The sequence below is a fragment of the Colletotrichum truncatum genome, assembly GCF_014235925.2.
Source record: "Colletotrichum truncatum strain CMES1059 chromosome Unknown Contig_0010, whole genome shotgun sequence".
Taxonomy (NCBI): domain Eukaryota; kingdom Fungi; phylum Ascomycota; class Sordariomycetes; order Glomerellales; family Glomerellaceae; genus Colletotrichum; species Colletotrichum truncatum.
In genome coordinates this window covers 433,924-455,406 of record NW_027222407.1, presented here as the reverse complement: position 1 = coordinate 455,406, position 21,483 = coordinate 433,924, and the positions used below count along the sequence as shown (strand labels likewise).

The 21,483-nt window shown below is 51.0% G+C and overlaps 4 protein-coding genes across 4 annotated transcripts; 2 read left to right on the top strand and 2 right to left on the bottom strand.

The window, feature by feature from the left end:
• Positions 1–4,487: 4,487 nt before the first annotated feature.
• CTRU02_213590 (uncharacterized protein) lies at positions 4,488–5,507 on the top strand (the record flags this gene model as incomplete). Its single annotated transcript, XM_036733927.1, has 1 exon — positions 4,488–5,507. One exon carries the CDS (start codon positions 4,488–4,490, stop codon positions 5,505–5,507), a length of 1,020 nt encoding a protein of 339 aa, XP_036574344.1.
• A 6,379-nt stretch (positions 5,508–11,886) lies between these two features.
• CTRU02_213589 (uncharacterized protein) lies at positions 11,887–12,225 on the bottom strand (the record flags this gene model as incomplete). Its single annotated transcript, XM_036733928.1, has 1 exon — positions 11,887–12,225. One exon carries the CDS (start codon positions 12,223–12,225, stop codon positions 11,887–11,889), a length of 339 nt encoding a protein of 112 aa, XP_036574345.1.
• Positions 12,226–13,072: 847 nt separating this feature from the next.
• On the top strand, positions 13,073–13,568 carry CTRU02_213588 (uncharacterized protein; the record flags this gene model as incomplete). The annotated part of the gene is made up of 2 exons (XM_036733929.2): positions 13,073–13,189; positions 13,290–13,568. The coding sequence occupies 2 exons, from the start codon at positions 13,073–13,075 to the stop codon at positions 13,566–13,568; spliced, it is 396 nt and encodes a 131-aa protein (XP_036574346.2).
• A 1,899-nt stretch (positions 13,569–15,467) lies between these two features.
• On the bottom strand, positions 15,468–20,495 carry CTRU02_213587 (uncharacterized protein; the record flags this gene model as incomplete). The annotated part of the gene is made up of 1 exon (XM_036733930.2): positions 15,468–20,495. The coding sequence occupies one exon, from the start codon at positions 20,493–20,495 to the stop codon at positions 15,468–15,470; it is 5,028 nt and encodes a 1,675-aa protein (XP_036574347.2).
• Between the last annotated feature and the right edge of the window lie 988 nt (positions 20,496–21,483).

Here is a 21,483-nt window from a genome sequence, read left to right as displayed (position 1 = left end):
ATGTTGTCGCATGCTTGAAGTAGTCGTGTCAGATGAAGCGCCAGGCGCTGCGTCAATATCGTTTGTCGTTGCAAACTCGCCTCTTCATTCTCCACTTCTCCTTTGAGCTTGCTCCCCAAAAGGTGGACTGGCAGCTGGCGCGCTGGGACAGACCCTGTGGCTAGTTAGCAAGGGGATGCACTCTTCCGGGAGATACATGTGACAGGAGGTGTTGGTGGGTGTCGACAAGCAGGGGTTGACCTTCTTTGGGGAAGAAACATTCCTTTTGCAGAAGTGACAAGTCGTGGCTAGTTTCTTTTTTGCCAGCGTAGGGGCGGCCGGGCTTCTTTGGTTCCGCAACGATGATAAACGACGCCGGCACTGATTCAGACTTTGGGGGCCAGCATTTCTATGAATTTTCAAAACAGGGCAAATGGCCGCGGCCGGCTGAGGCAAAGCTCGCAGGGAGACTCATAGACGTATGGCGAGGGGTGTACGTTGGTTGGGGGAGATGCATGGGTGGCATCCTATACCGGTATCAATTAGCTGTCAAGTAGCGGCAGAGCCAACTTGCGATGACGGAACGGTCGAAACGAACAAGAACCCGAAAGTATGGGCTGCAAGAGGCCAACGCCAAGATAAGCGATGTATTCGTCAGTATTACACGGACAATACGACTACGACTGCGATGTACTTTCCTTCTCTGGGAGTGATTCAGCTTTCTGGATCTCTCGTTTTGCTGCTCGTCGCACAGGCCGCTAGGCAGCTGGAGCAGATATCAGGCCGACTTAGACCGGGCTTCCTTCGATGATGAATCGGCGGAGCGCACAGCTGGTCTAGCCTTGGGCCGCGTGAAGCTACATATCAGCTTTGGAGGCCGCATCAAGACCATATCAAAACCAAGACGTGATGTTGGTTGTCTGAAGCCAAGAATTTCCATGGAATTTCGGAGTGGCTTGACGCTTGACAGGCCACAGACGACGCCCCAAAAAAGCCCACAGACACGAAGACCAAGACGGCGCCGAGATGGGACACGGACTCTGGGAGGAAAGGGGAAAAAAAAAGAACGGATCAAAAGCTACGTATCCTTGCCTTGGTCTGGCTACTTGCATGGCGGCGACGACAGGCTTGCGCTTTGCATCTGCACTGACATCGGTCGTTCAGCTGGGATTTTGCGGGTTCCGACGGCTCCCATTCGCCTGGCCCTCTCGGATTCTGTCATTCAGCATATGCAGGTCGCAGCACAGCCCTCGTCTTTGCGTCCGTCTCTCTTTTTTTTTCCCCCCTCAATGTGCCTCCCATGCTAACCTCGCATTTCCGTTCTCTGTGCTTCGTCTCGCTCGTGCCGGAAGTATCTTTTTTAGACTCTTTTTGGAGTATGCATAGTGCTTTCTAATTCCAGGAAGACGGAGCATTCAAAGAAAGCGCTTTCTTTTCCCTCCGCCCTGGCCCGTGAGCGCCTGCCGAACCTGCCGCGGCTGTTCGTTCCGGGGATTTGAGGCCGAGGAATACCGACCGGCGGCAAGTAAGACGAGGGAGGCGACTTGTATTCTGTACATGGCATGACACTCGAAGATTCAGCCTCTGGGTCTCTGCTACGGAAGTCTGTTCACACCCAAAGACAGATCTACCGGAGCATTGCGTCGCCCGCGTACTCGGACCCATACAGAGGCCCTTGTTGCCCTATATCTTCTGTCTTCATGACAATCTCACCTAACCATCTTAGTTTTTAGTCTCTTAGTGCTACCTTGGATGACGACGTATGGTCTTTTTTTTTTTTTTTATCTTTTTCTTCTTCGCTTCCCCTCATCCGACTGTCGCTTGGCTTTCGGGCAGGCTACCGCTAAGGTAGTTTGACATTCAGGGCCTTTCCCGTTCTGATGTCTTCCTCAGAACGTGCTGTGGCGCACTCCTAAGCAAGCCAGCCCACGCATACCTTACACAAACGCCTTTTACCCATAGGCTGCCTTTGCCAAGTCTGTTTGGACTAGGCCGGTAGGGGACATATTTTATACACGCTTACGTTGGAAAGAAAGAAAAAAACGGGCAAAAAAGAAAGAAAGGCTCAACGTTCAGCATCATTACTAGTATGAGAAGTTCCGGCTTAACGGGCAGCCAGCTAGCCACATTGTCTCAGTCAGCCAGTCGACCTGGCCATCAATTCGACTTTCCTGGTACGAGCACACCAACTCAAGGAAGGCATCGGGCTAATAGGAAAGGGAACGCGAAGGGGTGAAAAACAAAATAATCCAAGCCGCAGGGTGGAAAACAGTGGTAACGAGAACAAGGTGGACATGGTGACATTAAACTCGAGGGGTTCAGTAAACAGGATATTCGGAATGTACGAAGCACTTGGCTTCAGCCAGGCTTTTCTGGTTCCAGCTGCTTACGCTGCCCACCAAACCTTGCCTCAGGTTGTCATCTTTTTCAAACTTGTCGATGTACCTAGCTACCAGCCGGCACAACCCTCCTTGTAAGCCGAGGGAGGCACACACACACACACACACACACACACACACACACACACACACACACACACACATTCATGGCGTGTATGCAAGCGCCAAGGGGTCTGAGGTATCTAGCTAGGTTGAATTCCAATGCAGGTGAAAGACAGGCAATCCCGAAAAGCAGGGAGGAAGAGGAGGCGCTGGGCCGAGTGGGCTGGCTGGGTGTTTTTTGAATCGAGAGTTTGTTAGTTGATGGCGCAAGAGACGACGTGGACAAGGACGGCAGGGAACGTTCAATCAAGGCGACGGCGAATTTTTTTTTTTCCCCTCCTCCTTCGTTACTTCCTCTCCATCTCCCTCTCAGGCCAACTTTTTTTGGTCAATGCCTGTTGGAGTCCTCCATCCCGCAGCATTGGGCCGCCGTCCGACTGGATTTTCCTGCATGTTAGTCACTGGCTTGGGTCCCCCTTAGGCTGGCTGGATTCCCGCGGGAGACCAACGCCAGCGCCAGCGCCAACAGAGGCTGGCCCAGTGAGGAGCCGGCACTATCAGCTCCATGATCAGGGCATTGAAAGCCCCATTTGAAGTGGATGGAGGCCCGGGTGAGGCGAGAGGCGTAGGGACAGTAGACGGGCCTGGCAGGCGGCCCAGGATGCATGCACTGCGGTGGCCTGGCAGCAGGCGTTCCGAGGAGTGGACTACTAAAACTACTACTTACTACCAATACTGGCTTGTACATGTTTAGGTAGTGTGTAGGTACGATTGGCAGACGTGGGTACAAGGAGAAGGTACCTAAGGCACCCTATAGCAGGGTGGTCCCCAGTGCCTTAGGGAGATCCGATGCTACTGCAAAGCGCGCTGCGTTGCCCCCGCTGGTGTGCATCATCCATGGATCCTCGTCGTTCCCGCTCCTGCTCTCGTTCCTCTCTTTCTTTCTCGCTTTCCTCCATCCCCCTCCCCCCCTTCCTTTTTTTTTTTTTTCTTTCCCTTCCCGGGGTACTCGAGGAACTCGAGGAAAGTGGTGCCCGGCAAAAGTAGACGTTCCTCTCCGTATGTCACTCCACTTGCTCCTCTCTCCTTCCTCCCATCCCCTCCCCACTGTATAGCTGCATCTGCATCTGCACCTGCTCCTTGCGCCTGTATCGTAGTACCTACCACACACCCCCTCACACCCCCTTCCCTTCCATTCTCTACCCTACCCTACCCTTCCTTACTTGCGCCTTCTTTCCCACCTCCTGGACCATGACCGCCTGCCGACAGCCCACCGATGCAGTCGAGGCGAATGGGAGTAAGGTAGGTACCTTGGATCCCTCAACCCAGGAATGTGTAAAGGTGCGAAGCGAGGAGCGGACAAGGAAGGGGGGAAAACGAAAGACAGGTATCCCGTACCATGCTAGCCCAGCCCTGTACTCTACCGTCCCAGCCCCACCAAAAGAGCAACCTAGCCTACGGGTTAGGTACCTCACCACCCGCTGCAGCAGCGCAGCGACGACAGGCGGGCAAGACATGACTGGACTTTGACAACGTCGTGCAGCGACAGGCGCCTGGCAGGTAGACAGGTAGACGGCACGGGTAGACAGCCAGACCTGCTCGACCGATGACTATAACACCCCACCACCCTCGCACCACCTCCTTCCACTTCTTACCCTCCCTCTTCTCTCTTCACGAGCTCTTCGTCCACTGTTCTCTTCTTCTCATTCGCGGTAGCAGGCGTGCAAGCCAAATATCCCTTGCTCTACTCTTGGGGACCGCCCAGCTCCGTCATCACTTGTTTCCTTTATTATTCGTTTTCCCCCTCCAAATATCCCCAGATTTCCGAGACCCCACCCCCCGGCAGCTTTCAAGATCAAGACCTCAACCCTGGGTAGACACACAATCCAACATTACGACACAGTCCGCCTTTACCCGTTGCCAACTACCACCTAGGGCCTCTTCATCTTATAACGACATATCCCTGTCACCGTCGCCGCCGCCGCCGCCGCCGACTTCTCTTCGTGACACCAGGACAGCTTCTTCCTCCCCAGCCTAACAGAATCCTAACCCACAACCTTTACAAAGATGCCTGTTCAACTACTGCCAGCTTCTGCGGCCGCTTTTGCTCCCAGAGCCTCATCAGTCAATGTTGTGCTGGGTTCCAAGGTCGAGCCGTGGTTGACTCAAACCCTCAAGCGCATCAACAGGATTAAGCGCCCTCTCAACAGCGTCCCTCAACACCAAAGATGTCTAACCGAGACCCTATCCTCACCGAACGCTATTTGGACTCTCACCTCCATCATGCTTCCCAAGGCTCCCGAATCTGAGCTGCGCCAGGACTCCAATCCTCTGGTCGAGGCCGTCTTCAACTACCAGCTCCTCCACATCGAGGCATACATCGTCCATGTTGACATGGTTCTGCGCAACGAGGTCGCCTTCAAGTTGACTACCGATTCGATAGAAGCCCTTGTCGAGTATCACAAGGAGATTCACTGTGTCGACAGCAAGGCTAAGACATACGACTGGTCTGAGAAGGATCAACAGTGCAAGAAGTTACACGACGACTTCGTCCAGTCCATCAACAAGTTTGTTTACAGGACGCATGTCTCCGCCTTGGAAGGCCTCGAGGAGGACGGTGCCGGTGAGCTGCTCTCGGGTAAGAGCGATGAAGTCAAGAACAACATCATGGGCCTGATGAAGCCCCTGCTTCCGCCTCCGCCCCGTGTCGTGGATGTCATTAGACAACCTCCTCTGTTGCCCAGCTCACCCGCAAACGTCAACATGTGGTCGCAGCCTACCACTCCGGCCAACTTGCCCACCGTCGACGCATGGAGGGTGCTTCCCTCAAGTCCGAGTATCACGACTTCCCAGGACTCCACACCCATTTGGGCAAACATTGGTATGAGTGAGGTTCAAATTCCCTCTCCCACGCCTTCGTACAGCCAGCCCTTTTCCACTGCCGGCTTCTTCTACAGCTCGCCTGGCATCACGGCACCCATCCCGGCGTTGCCCCTGCCTAGCATGTTCACTCCCCAATGTGGCGTGAGCATCGGCTACGGCGGCTTCGGTTGGGACCGTTACCAGGAGTACACGACGACGATGTGACAACCAACGCCTGTCACCAATGATGGCTATCCTGCCGTAACGACCTCATAGCATTGCCTGACGCGTTTGTCCATGTTTCCCGGAGAAAAGTTGAAGTCCTCTCTCTCACTTTCTCGAATTGCTCGGCATAGAACCACATTCGAGGCATCTCGGCGTTTTGCATCAACTGGGGGAGCGAACGGCGTTACGGAAACTCGCGCAAGATGAATCAACTCAACAAAAAAGATATAATCTCGGCCTTTTCTTTGTTGGCAGCAAGCGAGCGTCTGATTTTACAATTCTGTCTTTTCGATATCCTGGGAATAACAACCACCACTCAATACGCCGCAAGCTCGGTCACCTTTCATTCGAATCACACATCATGGCTGGGTCCGGGGCGGGCATTTGAGTGCATTTACATTTGGGGGGGTTTCGCGAAATAAAGGCAACTTGTGTCTCTCTTCCCTTTTTCTTTCATCTCTTTTTTTCCCTTTGGTCTTCTCATCTAAACAAGAGGAACACGCAGCAATGCAACAACCCCCCGCTCGACTCCAGGCCTGGAGCCGAGACAGAAGAAACCGACAAACCTTGGATTCTCGATTCCCCCGTTTTTTTGGATTTTTTTTTTTTGGTCCTTTTCTTTTTTTCTTTCATTGGTTTAAGAGGCTTTCTTAGAGATACCCCATCGGCATTATACTGGATCGGAAGATACCATACCGCTGCGCACTTGCTTTCTTTCATTTCCTTGGCTTGGGTTTCCTGTCTTACGGATGATTACGACGACCGTTTCACGACGAATGACGAATATTCACGACTGCGCGCCTTACGATTACGATTGAGATGACACTGCTCACAGGGCTAGATGCCGCGACACGCAGTTCTCTTGATCATTTTCGATTCGCAGAGACTATTCGGTTTTTCGGTTTTGACGGCGATGACTTGCACCCGGACTGGATCCAATAATGGCAACGTTTGTCGCACGGAAGGGTCGATTTCGCAAAATAATCATCGCGTAGCCGAGACTTGCACGTATCTGAGATACAGCCGTCGGAGCAGACACTGGTTTGTCGACAGGATTCTTGCTGCTGCCTAAACCCCGCTGGGGGCGCGGTGGACACGGAAGTGAAGGAGAGGTGGGACACACTATCAACACATCAAAGAAGCTGGGCATCGCTACGGAAACACCCTGCAGGTCAGGGACGTGGTGCAAAGACCTCTTTTGCCATAGCCTCGGAATCTGCTCTCACGGCTACATATATCCTCACTCAAAGATACGCGGGGCGGACGAACCCGACTACCTAGGTCATGCTGATTACCCCAACCGGAAGCCAAGTACGACGTTGCTGAATCCTGCGAGACGGGACCAACGATGAACGGAAAGGAACAAACCGGAGAGGGGGTCATTGCATGTTAACCTGGGGTCAAGGGGGGTCACGCCCTGTGGCAGCTTCGGGCTAGGGGAAATGTAGACGGGGGACAGTGAGAACAGGCGACATGTGGCTCGCCCTCACGCATGGCCTCCCCGCCTACCGAAGGAAGAACGATTCGGACGGGCACCAGACTGCTCTGGCAAGGGATGGGAAAGCCGCATGGGAGATTAATTGGGTGTCTGTATCCGCTGTGCGGGTAATAGAACCCAGCTCCCCAAGGAAGCAATTCTGCGGCAGAGGGCGCTGGGAAACTTTTTGAGAGAGAGAGAGGCAGAGAGAAAAAGGAAATATGGGCAACAAGGCAACCCTGGAGGTTTTTCTAACCTTGGCCTGGACATACACTGCTCAATGGGTTTTTGATTGCATTTTACGTTATTAGTTAATCCGAACAAGATTCTGTTCAACAATGTGTGCGTCCTTGTGTGCTTACGTGAGGTGTATACAATGGATGACGAAAACGTAGAGAGCTTGGATCGACTGACGGAAGACTTGGGATGCTCGCATGTTCACGCGTTGGTGAGAATCGGGGTAAGATCTGCCCCTCCTCAGCTTCCTCAGCTTCGACTCTGGTGGGTGGATATCGGAAGGGGAGGTTGGACAGGGTGCATGTTTTACTTTGGAGTCTGTTGTGCCATGCCGCGTTGTCTTTGGGCATCATCGATGTTCAACGGGGCGGGAAGGAAACAAGATCTAATCTGCCAAGCACGGCTGGGGTAAGGCCCCTCCCTCCTTCCCCATCTCTCTACTTTCTCTCCCCCTCATCCAAAAGAGAAGGAAGTAAAGAGAGACAGTGACCGATCGGTCGGAGTGGCGAATTTTCTTTTGCTTTTCCTTTCTTTTTTTCTTACGCTTTATTTTCTCCCTTGTCTCCCTCCCCCCCTGTATCCGATAACCCAACACCTTGGTGAGATTCAAGTCAGCACTTTGCATCCAAGGCATAACGGTTAAAAAGCAAGATTTGCCTGTTCGGCGCCGGCAGGCCGGTGTACTCGGCGGAGCTCCCAGGACCGAAGAAGGGGTAAGGCGTTCTTTTTTAATCATCTTTCAATAGGGCGCAGGTTACGAGGAACGTCTCTAGCCATGTCCCCCGACCCCGACCCATGCTTTTCGCGGAATGTTATCAACACCTTTTTTCCCTGAAGTCATATTAATCCGGAGCCGGTTTCCTACTCTGGCATATAACTGTCGCAAGTGTTCGAGACAAGTTTGTCTGGACTACTAGTAGACCCTGGGGTCGGGCCGGATTACACACACGCACACACACTCCAAATATTCACCTGTTCTTTTTTTGAGCCTCTTTCTAGACACCCCGTTTTATGTTGCGGGTTTCTGGCCGGAGAGACATTCCCGAGGAAGAAGCGTCTCAGACACAAGACACGCGGAGGTGCCAATCGATGGGGAATATGGAAAGAAAGGAATGTCTGAGGGCGCCCCGGACGACGTTCTAGAAAGAGACAAAAAGAAAGGAAAAAGACCGGGCGTTGAGTGGATATCACTCAACGCCCGGCGTCTGAGCGTCCCTTGGCTGGATACCCGTCATCGTCGTCGATGAGGTAGTAAGTGCCCTTGGACGTTTAAAGAAAAGACACGGCCACCACCCCCACCATGTACGCTCGGAACTCGGGCCATGTGCAGGCAGAAAAGCCTCGTTGACGCCCCCTCGCACGGACGGGAACGTCTGAACGCCGGGGGGACTATACAGCCCTGTTCAAGGACAGACGTGGATTGTTGTAACGGCGGCGTGATGTGTTCCACCGGTTCCGAGGGTGAGGCTTCTAGGACATGCCGGGGACTGTTTTCTTTCTTTTGTTTTCTATTTAGGTTGATCTATCTTGGTACGAGACACGGAGGGTCACGATGAGGAACGAATTGGATGGACGTGGCGGCGAGGTTGAGTTACATGCAGTGAAGCTACGGCGTCGCGCGGGTTGTCGTCTGGACAGTTACAAGTTTGACGGGGGGGAAAGGGCCCCCCCAAAAGAAAATAGACTTCGATATTTGATGTTATAGAATTTGGGTTGGCAGCTATCACGTTTGGAAAGGGGTGCGAGGATCGAGAGGCCCGGTTGGAGGTGGTTGGTGCTCTGTGCAGGGCATGGGGTTACTGCCGTCCGTCCCTGTGAAGAAATGTTTGGGGTCTTGCGGATGTGCGAATTACGCGTCCTCTCCTTCTCTCTATCTCTAATGTTTTCTCTCCCGCTTCCCCGGTGGGAAGGATGGTACGTTGAAGTCACGTTGAGGGAAACGTCGCATGGGCGTTTGCAAGAGGTTTCCCCCTCCACACCAGAGTTTTTTTTTGGGGGGCTGAAGATCGACGAGTGGGTATACGTGTGTGTGTATGGGCGCAAAGAGGGTTCGGGCATTTTGAGTTTCTACTATCATTTGCCTGTTAAGGCCTGTTCAAAGTCTTTTTATTTCCCTTCCCTTTTCTTGCATTTTTTATTTTATTTTATTTTAATTTTTCTCGTTGCTTGCAATTTGGAGAGAATTTGTTATGGTTCTGGCCCTGGCGTCGCATGAAGGACGTTGATGCGTACGTTGATGCGTACGTGTGGGGGATGATGACGGGTACTCTACGCATAACGGGGGAACTTTGCTCTGCGTGTGTGGGTTTGAAGTCTTTTGATTTCCCTTTTTCTTTCTTCGGTCTATGTGTTCCGCGCCCCGGCGCCGCAGCGTAAACTTCATGCAAACCGGAGATGCAATTGTAAGGCTAACCTTTTTGCAAATACACACACACATACACACACACACACACCAAGTCCGTCTTTACGGCAACACCAGGCTCGGCATTCGGAGGCGGAAGAGACAACAGATGTGCTGGAGCACCCAGAGTGCCAGAGCAGAACAGGGGGCAGACGGGCAGACAGGGAGGGTGTGGCTTGCCACTTATAGAGAGGTGACAGGGATAAAAGGCCGAGTTGCGGCTGAGCAGGTCCAAAAGGGGATGGTGGGGACTTCGCGATGTCCGGGCCGCAGGACGAGGGACGAGGACGTGGCAGCCCCCCCCCTCTCCCCGGCTGATGTGGCTGCCGCGGGGCCGAGGTGGAGTCGATGAGGCGGTGCAGCTCCGGTACGTTTTACACATTGAAACGAAACATTCTGTGGAGAAGCGAGGAGTGGGGTGCGGGGAGGCCTCAAGCCCGCATTGGTCGGGTTACGAAACCGAGGCCCCTCTGAACGGAAGGTGCTCCGGTGAGGATGTGTCTGTATGTACATTTTGCTATTTTATCTTAAGTCTATCTGGCACTCCCGAAAGGGGAGGGGGTAGAAGCCAGCGGATGTGGCCGAGACTCAAAATCCGCCTTGGTTCTCTGGAACCCCGGGCTTTTTTTGTTTTTTTTTTTTTGAGGGACCACGGGTACAATCTGACGTGGTCTTGATGTGGAAAAGGGGGGGGGGGGGGGCACGTTGGGACGCTGATCAGCCAGACTGAGCTGTTGTCTGGTTTTTTTTTTTTTTTTTTTTTTTTACCGCCTCGTCCCGAGAGGATTGATTACCCTAAAGGGCAACTCAGCCGGGACTGCACGCATAAGTGAGAAAGCCCATGGCGTCTCTGTTGTTTGCCGCAGGACGATCGAGCACACACGCGTGTAGACTGGCAGACCGACATGGAGGACATTGTCCGGTTGTATTGTGGCTGCTTGGGTAGTGGTCATGTAGCACTGGGGCGTGGAAACCCCGGCGGAGCCAGTGAATATAACACGCCAGCCTGTTTCTCACAACCACATCGTCACGGTAAATCGCAGCTTAGCAGGGATGCCTAGATCCCAACAGTGGTGCCTGAAAGCCTTGGGCACCCTATCTTCGCACTCCGACTAATAGAATTCGTTGTCGACGAGGCGATCGGCTCCGACTCCGGGCGTCGCCTATGTGGAGGATCGAGGGGGCATGCTGAAGATCCTTCAAGTCGGATGACGGCCACGGGGGGTGGGGGGTGTGGCGTGGATCGATCTCCGGTTTTGACTGCAATGCAAAAGCGACCCAGGGATCTGGTCGTGGAGGGCATCATGATGACTTCGATGGGTGTGATGCCTCTTTGGTAAGCGGTCGATGCCTGGACTGCAGTTCGCGGGTGACTGGGGGCTTGCTTGCTTGCTTGCTTGGATAGGTTGGGCTTGGCGGTTTGTTAATTTGACGGCCACAAGTAATACTTCCAGATGAGAGAGATTGCAACTCTGACATGCAGATGTAGCTTCCGCGCAGAACTGGACACTCGTTAGTTGGACTGCATTCGCCTGCTTCTCGAATCACTTTCTAAGCTGTGATCGCGTTTGATCTCTAATCAGGTTGTACCTGTGGTCAGTAGCGGTCAGCAGCTCGGACGCAATCCTATCAGCACGAACTATCATGAGAGCATTAGACTCAACAAGGCAATAGTACATCAATGCAAAGCAGATGAGGTTAATGGTCGAGATGGTGCAGGATCGTTTCGAGGGCAGTCATGGAACCTGCCCCGGTTGACGTGCCAATCAGGCAGGACAACTCTTAAGCTAGGTGCTATTCCTTCTGTTGAAGTGCCACAGCAAGAAGTTTGAAATGTGCATTAACAGAGAATCATATGGTTAACGAAGTCTAGTCAGGCAATGGCCTTATGACAACTTTGTCTGAGTTAAAGTATTTCTCAAACCCCGTAACCGATACAAACTCTTATGCCTTGAAGCACCTTGACTTTGCACAACTCATTACACTTTGTTGCACGGCTACCTTAAAATTCTTGGAGCGGCATGATTATTTCATTTTCAAGCCTAGGCAAAAATAATCCGCAGTTACTCTGTCTCTACAAAATTCGGATTCTTGCTACTTAAAGCCAAGAGTTTTAGAGGTCAACAAATTGAATTGTTTTGTAAAGCTTGTTAAGTCACAAAATACCATCACAAGCACGACTTAAGGTAGCTCGTAAACACAAAATCCGTGCCAGTCAGTTCTGTGACGGCTCCAACGCCGCAACCATACTAAATAAATCGTTTCTAGGCGTCCTTAGGTTTCTGGCCGTTCTTGAACCAGTCCTTCAGGAGGCCAATCTCCTCGTCGGTGAGTGCGGCCTTGTCGGTGCCGTGAAGAGAGATGACATAGGCCACCAAACTGCCGGACTTGGCGGGGTCCGACGCCAGCCCGCGAGCGTCAAGAAGTGCGCCGGCTTGAGAGGGGTTGGCAACGAACTGAGAGAGTAGGGCCAGCTCGTCCTCGTCGAGGATCGGGCAGGGGTCGTTGTTGCGGTTGATAATCTCTTGGGCCAACGTGTGGGTATCGATCATGTGGCGAGGGGAGGGGCCGGTGTAAGGGGCAGACTCAACGGTGGCAGCCATTTTGGTTACGTTTGACGGTGGCTCTGATATGATTGAGAGTTGTAGATATGAGGATTAATGCTCTGAAGCTTTGGATTGAAGAGGTATGGCTTGGCCTGAAAGCACGGACGACTCTTGGTTATATACTTTGACCCATCTGTGACGTGAAAACCATTTATCAGCTAAAAGAACCGGGATCGTTGGTGTTTGTACCCAAGTGTTGGTGTGGCAGCGTAAACAAGCAAGCAAGCCGCTGTTTGTGTTTATGCGATTGCCTGGGGCAGGCAACAACCAAAGTCGTTGGACCTGCCACAACGAGAAACTCATTCAAGCGCCAATTGGCCAGGCCTGTTGGCACCTCACAACCAACAGCATAGAACAGGCTGCACGGAATCAGGCAGAATTTCGTAGCCCTAGCAACCGCCACTAATTTTGCTGAATAGTTAGCCAAAGCTCTCTTTATCAACATGCCAATGGTAAAGAGCAGTAATGATTACACCGTACCGAGGGCACGAAACAGGCACAAGTTACGACATGGGGGGGGGGGGGTCAACTTTTGTATGACACCACGGGACAAGTTGCTTTTCTCGTCCTCATAACACCAACAAGAGCCTGGCTTGGCATGCAAAGCGCCGAATGCTTGCCTACGTACCATTGCAGCTGCCTAAAGTTCACCAACTAAGGTATGTAGGCCACCCCGCTCACATCGGTTCTGCTACGTGAAAGCAACCATCCCCTCGCGTTTCATTAACTGAAATTACACCTAAAATCACGCGTATCCTGAGTACTTTTTGACGACAGTATGGTGGATCCTACCTCACAGAGTGATATGCATCTCGCAGCAAGCCGCGAAGAAAAAACAGCCCATATGGCCCAGCATATGGACCAGCATATGGAAAGGATACAGGGCCAACACCCCGAAGTTGACTTAAAATTGTCTTCGCAATGGTGGATGCCAGCCATCGACCTTGGGGCTGATGCTGAGGTGAGAAGACGCCTGAAGCGAGCGTGTTTCATACTGTGCTTTTTCGCCCACCTCTTCGTATCGTACGCTTAATTACATCACTAAGTATCTTACGTCATAGGAATCACTGGATGCCGATACAAACAGCAAAGTCAACAAAATATTGAATAAGGCAATGGAGAGCAAGTTTGACCCTGAAGTTATTAAAAACGTTCGGGAGGAGTTGAAGACGATTCTTGTGGGACAAAAGGACATCCTGAAACGTATTGAAGACATCATATTCCCGAACGAGCATGCTATGGCTCAGATGCGCCAGTATATCCAACAACAGGAGGAGAAGGGAAGTCAAGCCTTTCCCGCATGCTCCGCTAAGCCGGGTTCTGGCAGCTATCAGAAATGATGTTCACGGTGATGGAGACGAAATGAGAAAGCCTTACAAGATACTTTACTTTCCACCCTCAGCAGCATGCTAAGAGCTTCTTAAGTCTCAGTATCAGTACAATTAAGCATACTCAGCCCCCTTAATATCGGAAATCTAGACTGAGACCATGGGGAAAGCCTTTGGCAACAGCATTTTGACTAGTTGTTGCATCAATAGGAATATGGGGTAAGGCCGCCCGGCACGTGGGGCTTGAAGGCACAACTTCCTCTCTTCGACATCTGTTGGATTAGTTAGAATACGAGGCCACCTGGCCAGGCCCCGGCAGTAGGTCTCAGAAGGGACCGATGTCTTCTTTCCATACGTGACGAGCAATGAGACTATATTTCCCACTTTCACTTCTAAACCACCACTTCATTCTACTTCTACGCATCATGTTTGTTAGGAACTTATTGTTTTGCTATTTTACCCGTACGGGACCACTTTCACCCCGTGAAGCCTACAGTTCTCCGGCTCATGTGAGGGTGGGTAAGCTTGATTATGACATTGTTAAGATTGTTGGTCAAAACAGCCTGTGTGATTTGTTCATGATGAATCTGGTTTACATAATTTGGTAAAGCTGATTTCATGTGCTGACCAATGCGCATACTTGACTCAAATGTGTTTACTGCTTCCTTAATGACCCTAGGAACCGAATCGTAGTTAGTAGAGTATAACTAGTGTGAAGATTTCCAGGCAAATTTTGGCTTACAGTGGATGGATAGCACAGAGTAAGCAATAATCTAAGCAACAGAAGGTATTGTTTCTCTTAGCATAAACCATTTAGCTAGCTGGTTTATGAGGGACTTTGAAAGCGGAAAGTCAACCCCAGAATAACAGGATGAGCTCTACTTAGGATAACAGATTGATAAACAGCTTCATTACCAATGCCAACAATTGTGTTATGAACAAGTCGAAAGATCTCAACTCCGCGGCACATCACGAGATCGCAGGCAACAAATTTGAAAACACAGAAATTGCATCCATCCCGGACAATATTATCAAGATCTTGAAAAGAAAACTGCGCATTCAAGAATTGTTCGGTAATAAGCGTCAGAATACTAATCGCCCGCACTGTGACTGCTTGTTCCATCATTTTCTCAGTGTCACTACAAAGTCAGACGCAGCTCTTTAGGACCCTACTGAAACCCGAGAAAGCATAAAGTTCGGCATAGAGTAAAATTAAGTTTCTCAGTCCCTTGAAAAGACCAATCATTTTTAAACAGCCACTTAACTGCAACCTAAAGATTACAGCCGGAGCCTTGCAGAGGTCGGCCCCTCGGCTCCTATTCGGGACCGACGTCTTATTTAGGTAATCTTCTGCCGAGTTTTCAACCAGCATCAGCTTCTACAATCTATACCCATAATTCGGCGCCGATCAATCATGAAAACAAGTATAAGAAGCATTCAGTTCGCTTATTATTCTGCGTGTCGCTGCTTAATATCAATCCGACTAATAAATCGAAAACTTGACTTCCATACTTTGGCCCGCACTATGTCGACTCAAAACGTTGCCACCATTTATCAGGCTTTCCTGGTGTAGGTTTCACAGGGGGTGAAACAGGGGGTGAAACGGAATTCCGTTCGTCAATAACAAATAACAGTAAATTGGTTCTAATCGATGGTTCATGATGATAGTTGAAAGTGGTGTTGTTGACTAGAAGGTGGGGATATTCCCCCTTGGCCTGTCACGTGGGTCTGGGAGGCTTGGGCCTCTCAGCCTGGCGGGCGTGTGGCTGGAAGTGCCACACGGCTCCGTATTCCAACTATCGCAACACTGGAAACTCTCTTTTTATGGTGTTGAAGCGGTTGGAATACGTTGTCCCTATACAGTTCCGTCTCCTCGTCAATTCGGCCTCCTATCCCTACTTTCTCCCGTAGTTACGGTCTTGTTACCCATCCCTCCATACGTATCGTTATCGTGTTGCTATCAACGAATCTCTCGAGGGCTCGATTTGGTTTGCTCTTCGTGAGGGCATCAGCAGGGTTGTCTTCGCCGTTAATCCAACGAATTTCTTGTAGTTCTCGTCTTTCGTACGATTGTCTCAACGCCATGATATCGATCATGAGTCGCTTTTCTTTGGTAGTGCCCAGCTTCACGAGACACTCGTACAGCGAATAGGAATCGGTACAGACAACTGTCTGAATCGTTGGTAGGTTGAGGTGGTCAGTGATTGTCGCCAGGGTTGTGGCGAGGGCGTAGGCCATATCGACGCCAGCGACCATCCCGTAGATCTCTGACGCTAATACGCTGCGGGTGACTCGTTTACTCTTCGTAGAGCTGTAATGAACGAGGTTACCGTGAATCGTGAATTCTCCGTTGTTGCTGTCAGAGGAAGTGTCGTTGGCTAGGATGATCAGAAACCCTAATTGGGAGGAGAGGTCGTGGTTATTAGCGAACGACCCGTCAACGAAAACGAATAGCTTGGCTGTTGTAAGGTCGAGTGGGATAAACGTTATTCCTCGGTTAGGCGATTCTATTTGCCATCGAATCCGTTGATTCAGTGCTTTTATCGCTTCTGGCGAGGGGTCTTGGTGTTGGGCAGCAGTGGATAAATCGAAACAGGCCTCGGGTTGGCAAATTGACGCGATGTACGCCCCTCTGGCGCGTTGTTCGACATATTGCTGTTTTGGGTTGGGTTTAGTAGTCTCAATACATCGTAACTTCTTGGCTTGTCCCTTTTGCCTCAAATTGATCGAATTGTCGGTTGACAGCGCGATTATCCCTCCGTTGAATTGGAGGGGTTCGTCAATTGTGAGGATATTCTTCGCTTTTGCCGTAAAAGCCGCTTTTTCTAACTGTTCGTCTTCTAATTGTGAGAACGCCTTGTCTGACAAACCGAGGGTATCGTCGGTTTGCATGCCGATACAGCCAAAGTGTGGATTTTCGGTAGATGAGATCAATAGGCATGGATCGTACGAAGAAGTAACCATCTGGAGATTCTCTCTGTGATGCTTGTGATACGTTGCCCACCAGTGGGTTCCAGCTTCTGCGATTCCGTACAGAGGCTTCACAACCTCCATAATGGTCCCTTTTGGGTACTGGTCTTGAATTTGCTTCGGTGGGTAGGCGAGAATAGTACGATTGAGCCTTGTGGAGGATTGAACGTAGGCTTGTGTGATATCTCGAAGCCATAGTTGTTTCCCTTCTCGTAGGAGTGACGGGGTAATTGACAGAATTAGCCGTTGACTCGCCCGCTGAATCGTTGGCGATTGGGTCAATATAGCCTTCTTGCCATCGTCGGCGTAACCCTGTATTACAAGTCTCGATTTCTCGTAGGGTTCGGTTGTTTTACCCTTGACTTCGTTGACGATACGAGATCGGAAGATTCGTACGTTCTGGTGCCTTCTCTTATTGAACTGGGTGAATTTGAACACTCCTCTAGCGATGAGGCTGTTGATCTCTTGTTTAGTTGACTGTTCGAACGGTTCGCCTGGTGTAGTAATAACACCTTCTCGTCGTAGTTTGATTGCCAATTCTTCGTCTGCTTGCTCCTTAATCGATAGGAATATTTGTTGATAATCCGGGTCATCGTTGAATTCCTCTGTGAAGTGGGCGATTGGCAGTGGTCTCTTCCGGGGTCTGCCCGGGCGTCTTCTCGGTGGCTCCGGTGCCTCTTGCGGTTCGTCCGGTTCACTGCCTCCGCCGGCGACGATAATTTCGTCGCGTACTACTTCCTGCTGCGGTATCTCAGCTTCGGGTTCTTCTTCTTCTGGCGCGGCGATGGAATTAGGTGGTTGATCGGGATCTTCGTAGTATGGTTTGACTACGGTAGACCGGAAGGTCTTCGGACCACGTGGCGTATCGACAGTACAGGTTTCGCCGTTTATGGCTGCTAAAGTAAACGGTCCGGTCCAGCCCTTCTTTTCGCGCCATACTCGTACTTGCGACCGTAGCGGTAAATTAACAATTGGCCCTGTATCAGGGCCATTGCGGGTGGCGATAGCTTCTGCCACCTGTCGCCTTGCGTGAAGTTCGCGTACTTCGCTCGTCGCCTTCTTAATCGCTTTCGCCCGCCTTGTGACTTCGGGAGATGGCGGCGAATCGTCGGTAAGTCGTGGGTACGAGCCGAATACCAAGAGTGTTGGCACTATTCCGTTCGGGCCAGCAGTATCGTTGACTGCTTTGACTGCTGTTTGAAGTGCTGATTCTGGCGTAATTGTTGGGTCTTCTGCTCTGATGATTTCGTACGCCCTCCTTAGAGGTGTATGGTATCGTTCAACTTTCCCAATACTGTTGTGGGCTTCTATGGGAATTTCCTTGATTTCAATTGCCATTCCTCTCGCCGCGTTTCGGAATTCTGTTGAGCGGAAGTTTGTTCCAGCGTCGGTAACTAGCCAGTCTGGGGGTCCCTGATACACATCTATCCAGCAGAGGCGTAGGGCTTCCCAAGTGGCTTTCGCAGAAATGTCCTCAAGGAACCGGGCGGCGTTGAACGCCGTGGCGGTATCGACGACGTGGAGGACCGGTCTGTTACCCTCAAGGTACATCACGTCGGCGATAACCTCGTAGTTGAATTCGTAATCGTCTCGTAACGTGAATTTGAACCGTGATGGCGCTGGTGCGTGCATTTGGCATCGATGGCAGACTTTCGATAGTTGCTCAATTGCCGTAATTTCAACTGGGTGGCCGGCCCTCTGGAGCACCTTGTGTAATCGTTGAACAGATGGGTGTCCGAAGCGACGGTGAACCCGTCGCAATTCAGCGTCTGTGAGGTGGTTCCAGGCGAGTGGTTTCTCCTTATCGAGTAATAACCATGGGTGGCCCCATTTGCGAATAATAGGTACGACCTTATTTCCTTGGATGAGGGTATTCGTAACGTTGTTAAAGTAGACCTTCAATCGGTCCATATCTCCTAGGCACATAAGGAAGGGAGTGTTAGTCTCAATAACGTGAAATTTGACGCTTCCAAACGGCGTTGGCACTTTGGTAGTCCCTATAGACTCCAGTGGTATCCCATCGCCGAATTTCACTGTAACGCCGCCAGCCGCCTCAGTGTTTAACGTAATTCCTTCGTAAATTTGTTGTAGGGCCACGAATTGTGGGTGGCCAGCGGTTGAGAATCCTGCTGCGCCCGAGTCGGGCATGATCCCTTGGAAGTTCTGGGCAGAGTAGCGTCCCTCGAGTGTGAATTGCGAAGGTAGCTCTTTCGGTTCTGGTTGGTTGCGGAAGAGGTCTTCTTTCGTAATAGCATGGCGGGTTGACTGGTCTGCTAGGATCGTGGCGATCCTGTTGCCGTCAATTGCTGTTGTAGTGAAATAGGCGGTGACCTGGAATTGACTGTCGCTGCCGGTCTCTTCCTCTTCGTCACTTTCACTGGTTTGTTCGGTTACGTGGTAGTATTGCTGGGGGTCTTCGGCGGTAGGTTGTAGGTCTAACCCGTCGAAACCCTCGTATTGGACGAGAAATTGGCCATATGCTGGAAGTGACGTATCCTGGGCATATTGGGTGGTTTTGAACTTCTCGTACGCTTTTCGTCTCTCTTCTGTGGTGTGTTTGGTTGACCAGCAGTTAGGTTTTCCACACACGTAGCACTTCTTAGGCGTTGGCGGTAATAGGGGTCTGTCACGGCTTCTTCCTCGTGATGATCGACTTCGTGATGAACGACTGTATCGTGAATAACGCCCTCGACCGTTGAAAGTTCTGTCGGTCCAGTACTGCTCTGGTGGGTTGGCTACTGTGTTGAATTGTTGTTGGTTGAGACGGGTAGCTGTCTCGATCGACGAGATTAATTGGCTGCGAAGTCCCTCGTACGTCTCAGCCGGTACAAATAACGCCATTGCACACTCTGGAATATCTCTACAAGCGTGTAGAAGTTGGGTATGGAGGGATCGGTCGTTATGATCCTGTTGTGGCAAACCGGGCTGAATCTTGCTTAATTTGTCACATAGTATGTCAAAACACTCCGATTTGGTCTTTCCAGGGTTATCGCGAATGATTTGGGGAAGAGTAGTTGTATTCCACTGCGTAACGTACGCTTGTTGCCTTTCCCTAGTCTCGAAGTGTGATTTCAATTGGTTGATCATGGTCTCGAAGTTGGGCTGTGGGTTGATCACTTTAATCGAGGCGTAGAAGTAGGTTTTGGCTATTCCTTTCAGTATTAGGGGAAGTGCCCTGTTGTATTGGGAGGTGTGAATTCCCAGCATTCTACAGTGATCCACGAATACTGGCATCTTCTTTTCGAGTACATCGTACATATCGCCGCTGTATTTCATATCGTCGGGGTACAGTTTCGCGAATTCTGTTAATTGCTTTCCGATACGGTCTGTTGACTCGTATGGTTGGAAGTCTGTTAACGGAGAGACCGTGGGATGTGGCGGTCGGTACGGTAGTTGCCACTGTTGTTGTTCTTGTGGAGGAGGTGGCTGTAGGGTTGGTTCGACTCTTCCTCCTGTGCTGTTGGCTACTGTTGCCGGTCTCGTGATCTCTTCGTGGAATTCGGGGTCTTTTATCAGAGCCTTCAGGTTGCGATATCTCTTGACGCCTTGTTCGAGTTCTTGGGGTGACCAGTAGTGGAATTCTTCCTTTTTGAGGGCTAATGCCACGTTTTTCGAGATTTTCTTGCCATCCATTTCGACGTAGACGCCGTTACCGATTAAATAGTCTCTGAAGAATCGTAGGATTGGGGGAGGTACGTTCTGGAAGTCTTCTTCTGACCAGTCGGCGAAATCGGGAGAAACTTCGTTCCATAGCTCGAGGCCCGTGAGATTCCTCTTCTCATAGGTCTCAAGTAGGAAACCCATATAGGAACCCAGTTGCTGTGGGCTAGCGTTTGTAAGGTCGATTGCCCAGTTGCCCCATACTGCTGGATCGATCATACTTTCGATTCTCTGTGGGATGGGGACTGTTGATTGGCTTTTGGCAGTGACGCCGCTCGCGGGCGATCCTTCTCGTGAATTTCGCTCCATTCTGACAGTATAAAAGGATTACTTCTGTTCAGAATCTTGAATTCTAATCCTCAACAGCGTCAGCTGCGATTGGTGCAAGATGCAGGCCTGGAAGTGGGAGTCAAAAGACGATTCGGGATATTACGATTCTAAGGGGAAAGAATCGTGAAATCGGGGATTTTCGTCGGTTCGTCGTTTGTTTCCGTCGGCGCCGTTCTCGCTGATGTTCTCGAGGGGTGTGAGGGTATACACAGGTCTCGAATTGGTAGGGAGAGAGTTCTACCGTAGATTCTCTCGTGAATCTCTCTTTCTCGCTTCGGGCTTCGCTCCTCACTGTTGGGAAGTTTAGAATCTAGCGGACAGTTGGCCTTATGACGCCCACAACCACGTGCGTTTCTCCTAAGCCGCAGCCTCGGAGGCGTATACGTATAGCTGTATAGGCGGATTACCGCCGGTAGTCTCCGCTCGCCTTTCGGCGTGTTCTTCTTCTAGTGGGGAGGTCTCTTGTGGCAGGCGCCTCGCGGTTGGCACCTCGTCTGGGGATTTATTGAGAAACTAGCGGGCGCCTCGTGATTGGCACCGCGCGTGGGGGATAGTTGTAGTTGGGGAAGTTGTTATCCCTTGTGGGATTCGTGAATCTTCGCCCTTGTGGCGTGAAGAGGTTGGAGGACCGTCGATTCGGTAGGTCTCTTCTTCTGGTGATTGAAAACGCGTGATGGAACGCTCTTGCCAGCGATAATTGGCTGCGATTAACCTTATCCCGCCCAGGGTGAGCGTAGCAGTCCCTAGGTTACTCGAATAATCGGATTGCTGGTAGATTCGAGGAAAAGAAGCTTTCTTCTGCTGGTTTCCGTAGATCCCAGTTACTCTCGCTTCTTCTCTCGTTAGCACGAAATCCCTACTTTTACCTGGGCTTGGGTATCCAGTTCAAGAAGTCGTCTCTTCTGGTGTTGACCTTGCTGATCTGCGGTTTGTCCGTAGCAGAGTGGTAATTGTGAAGTTAACCAAA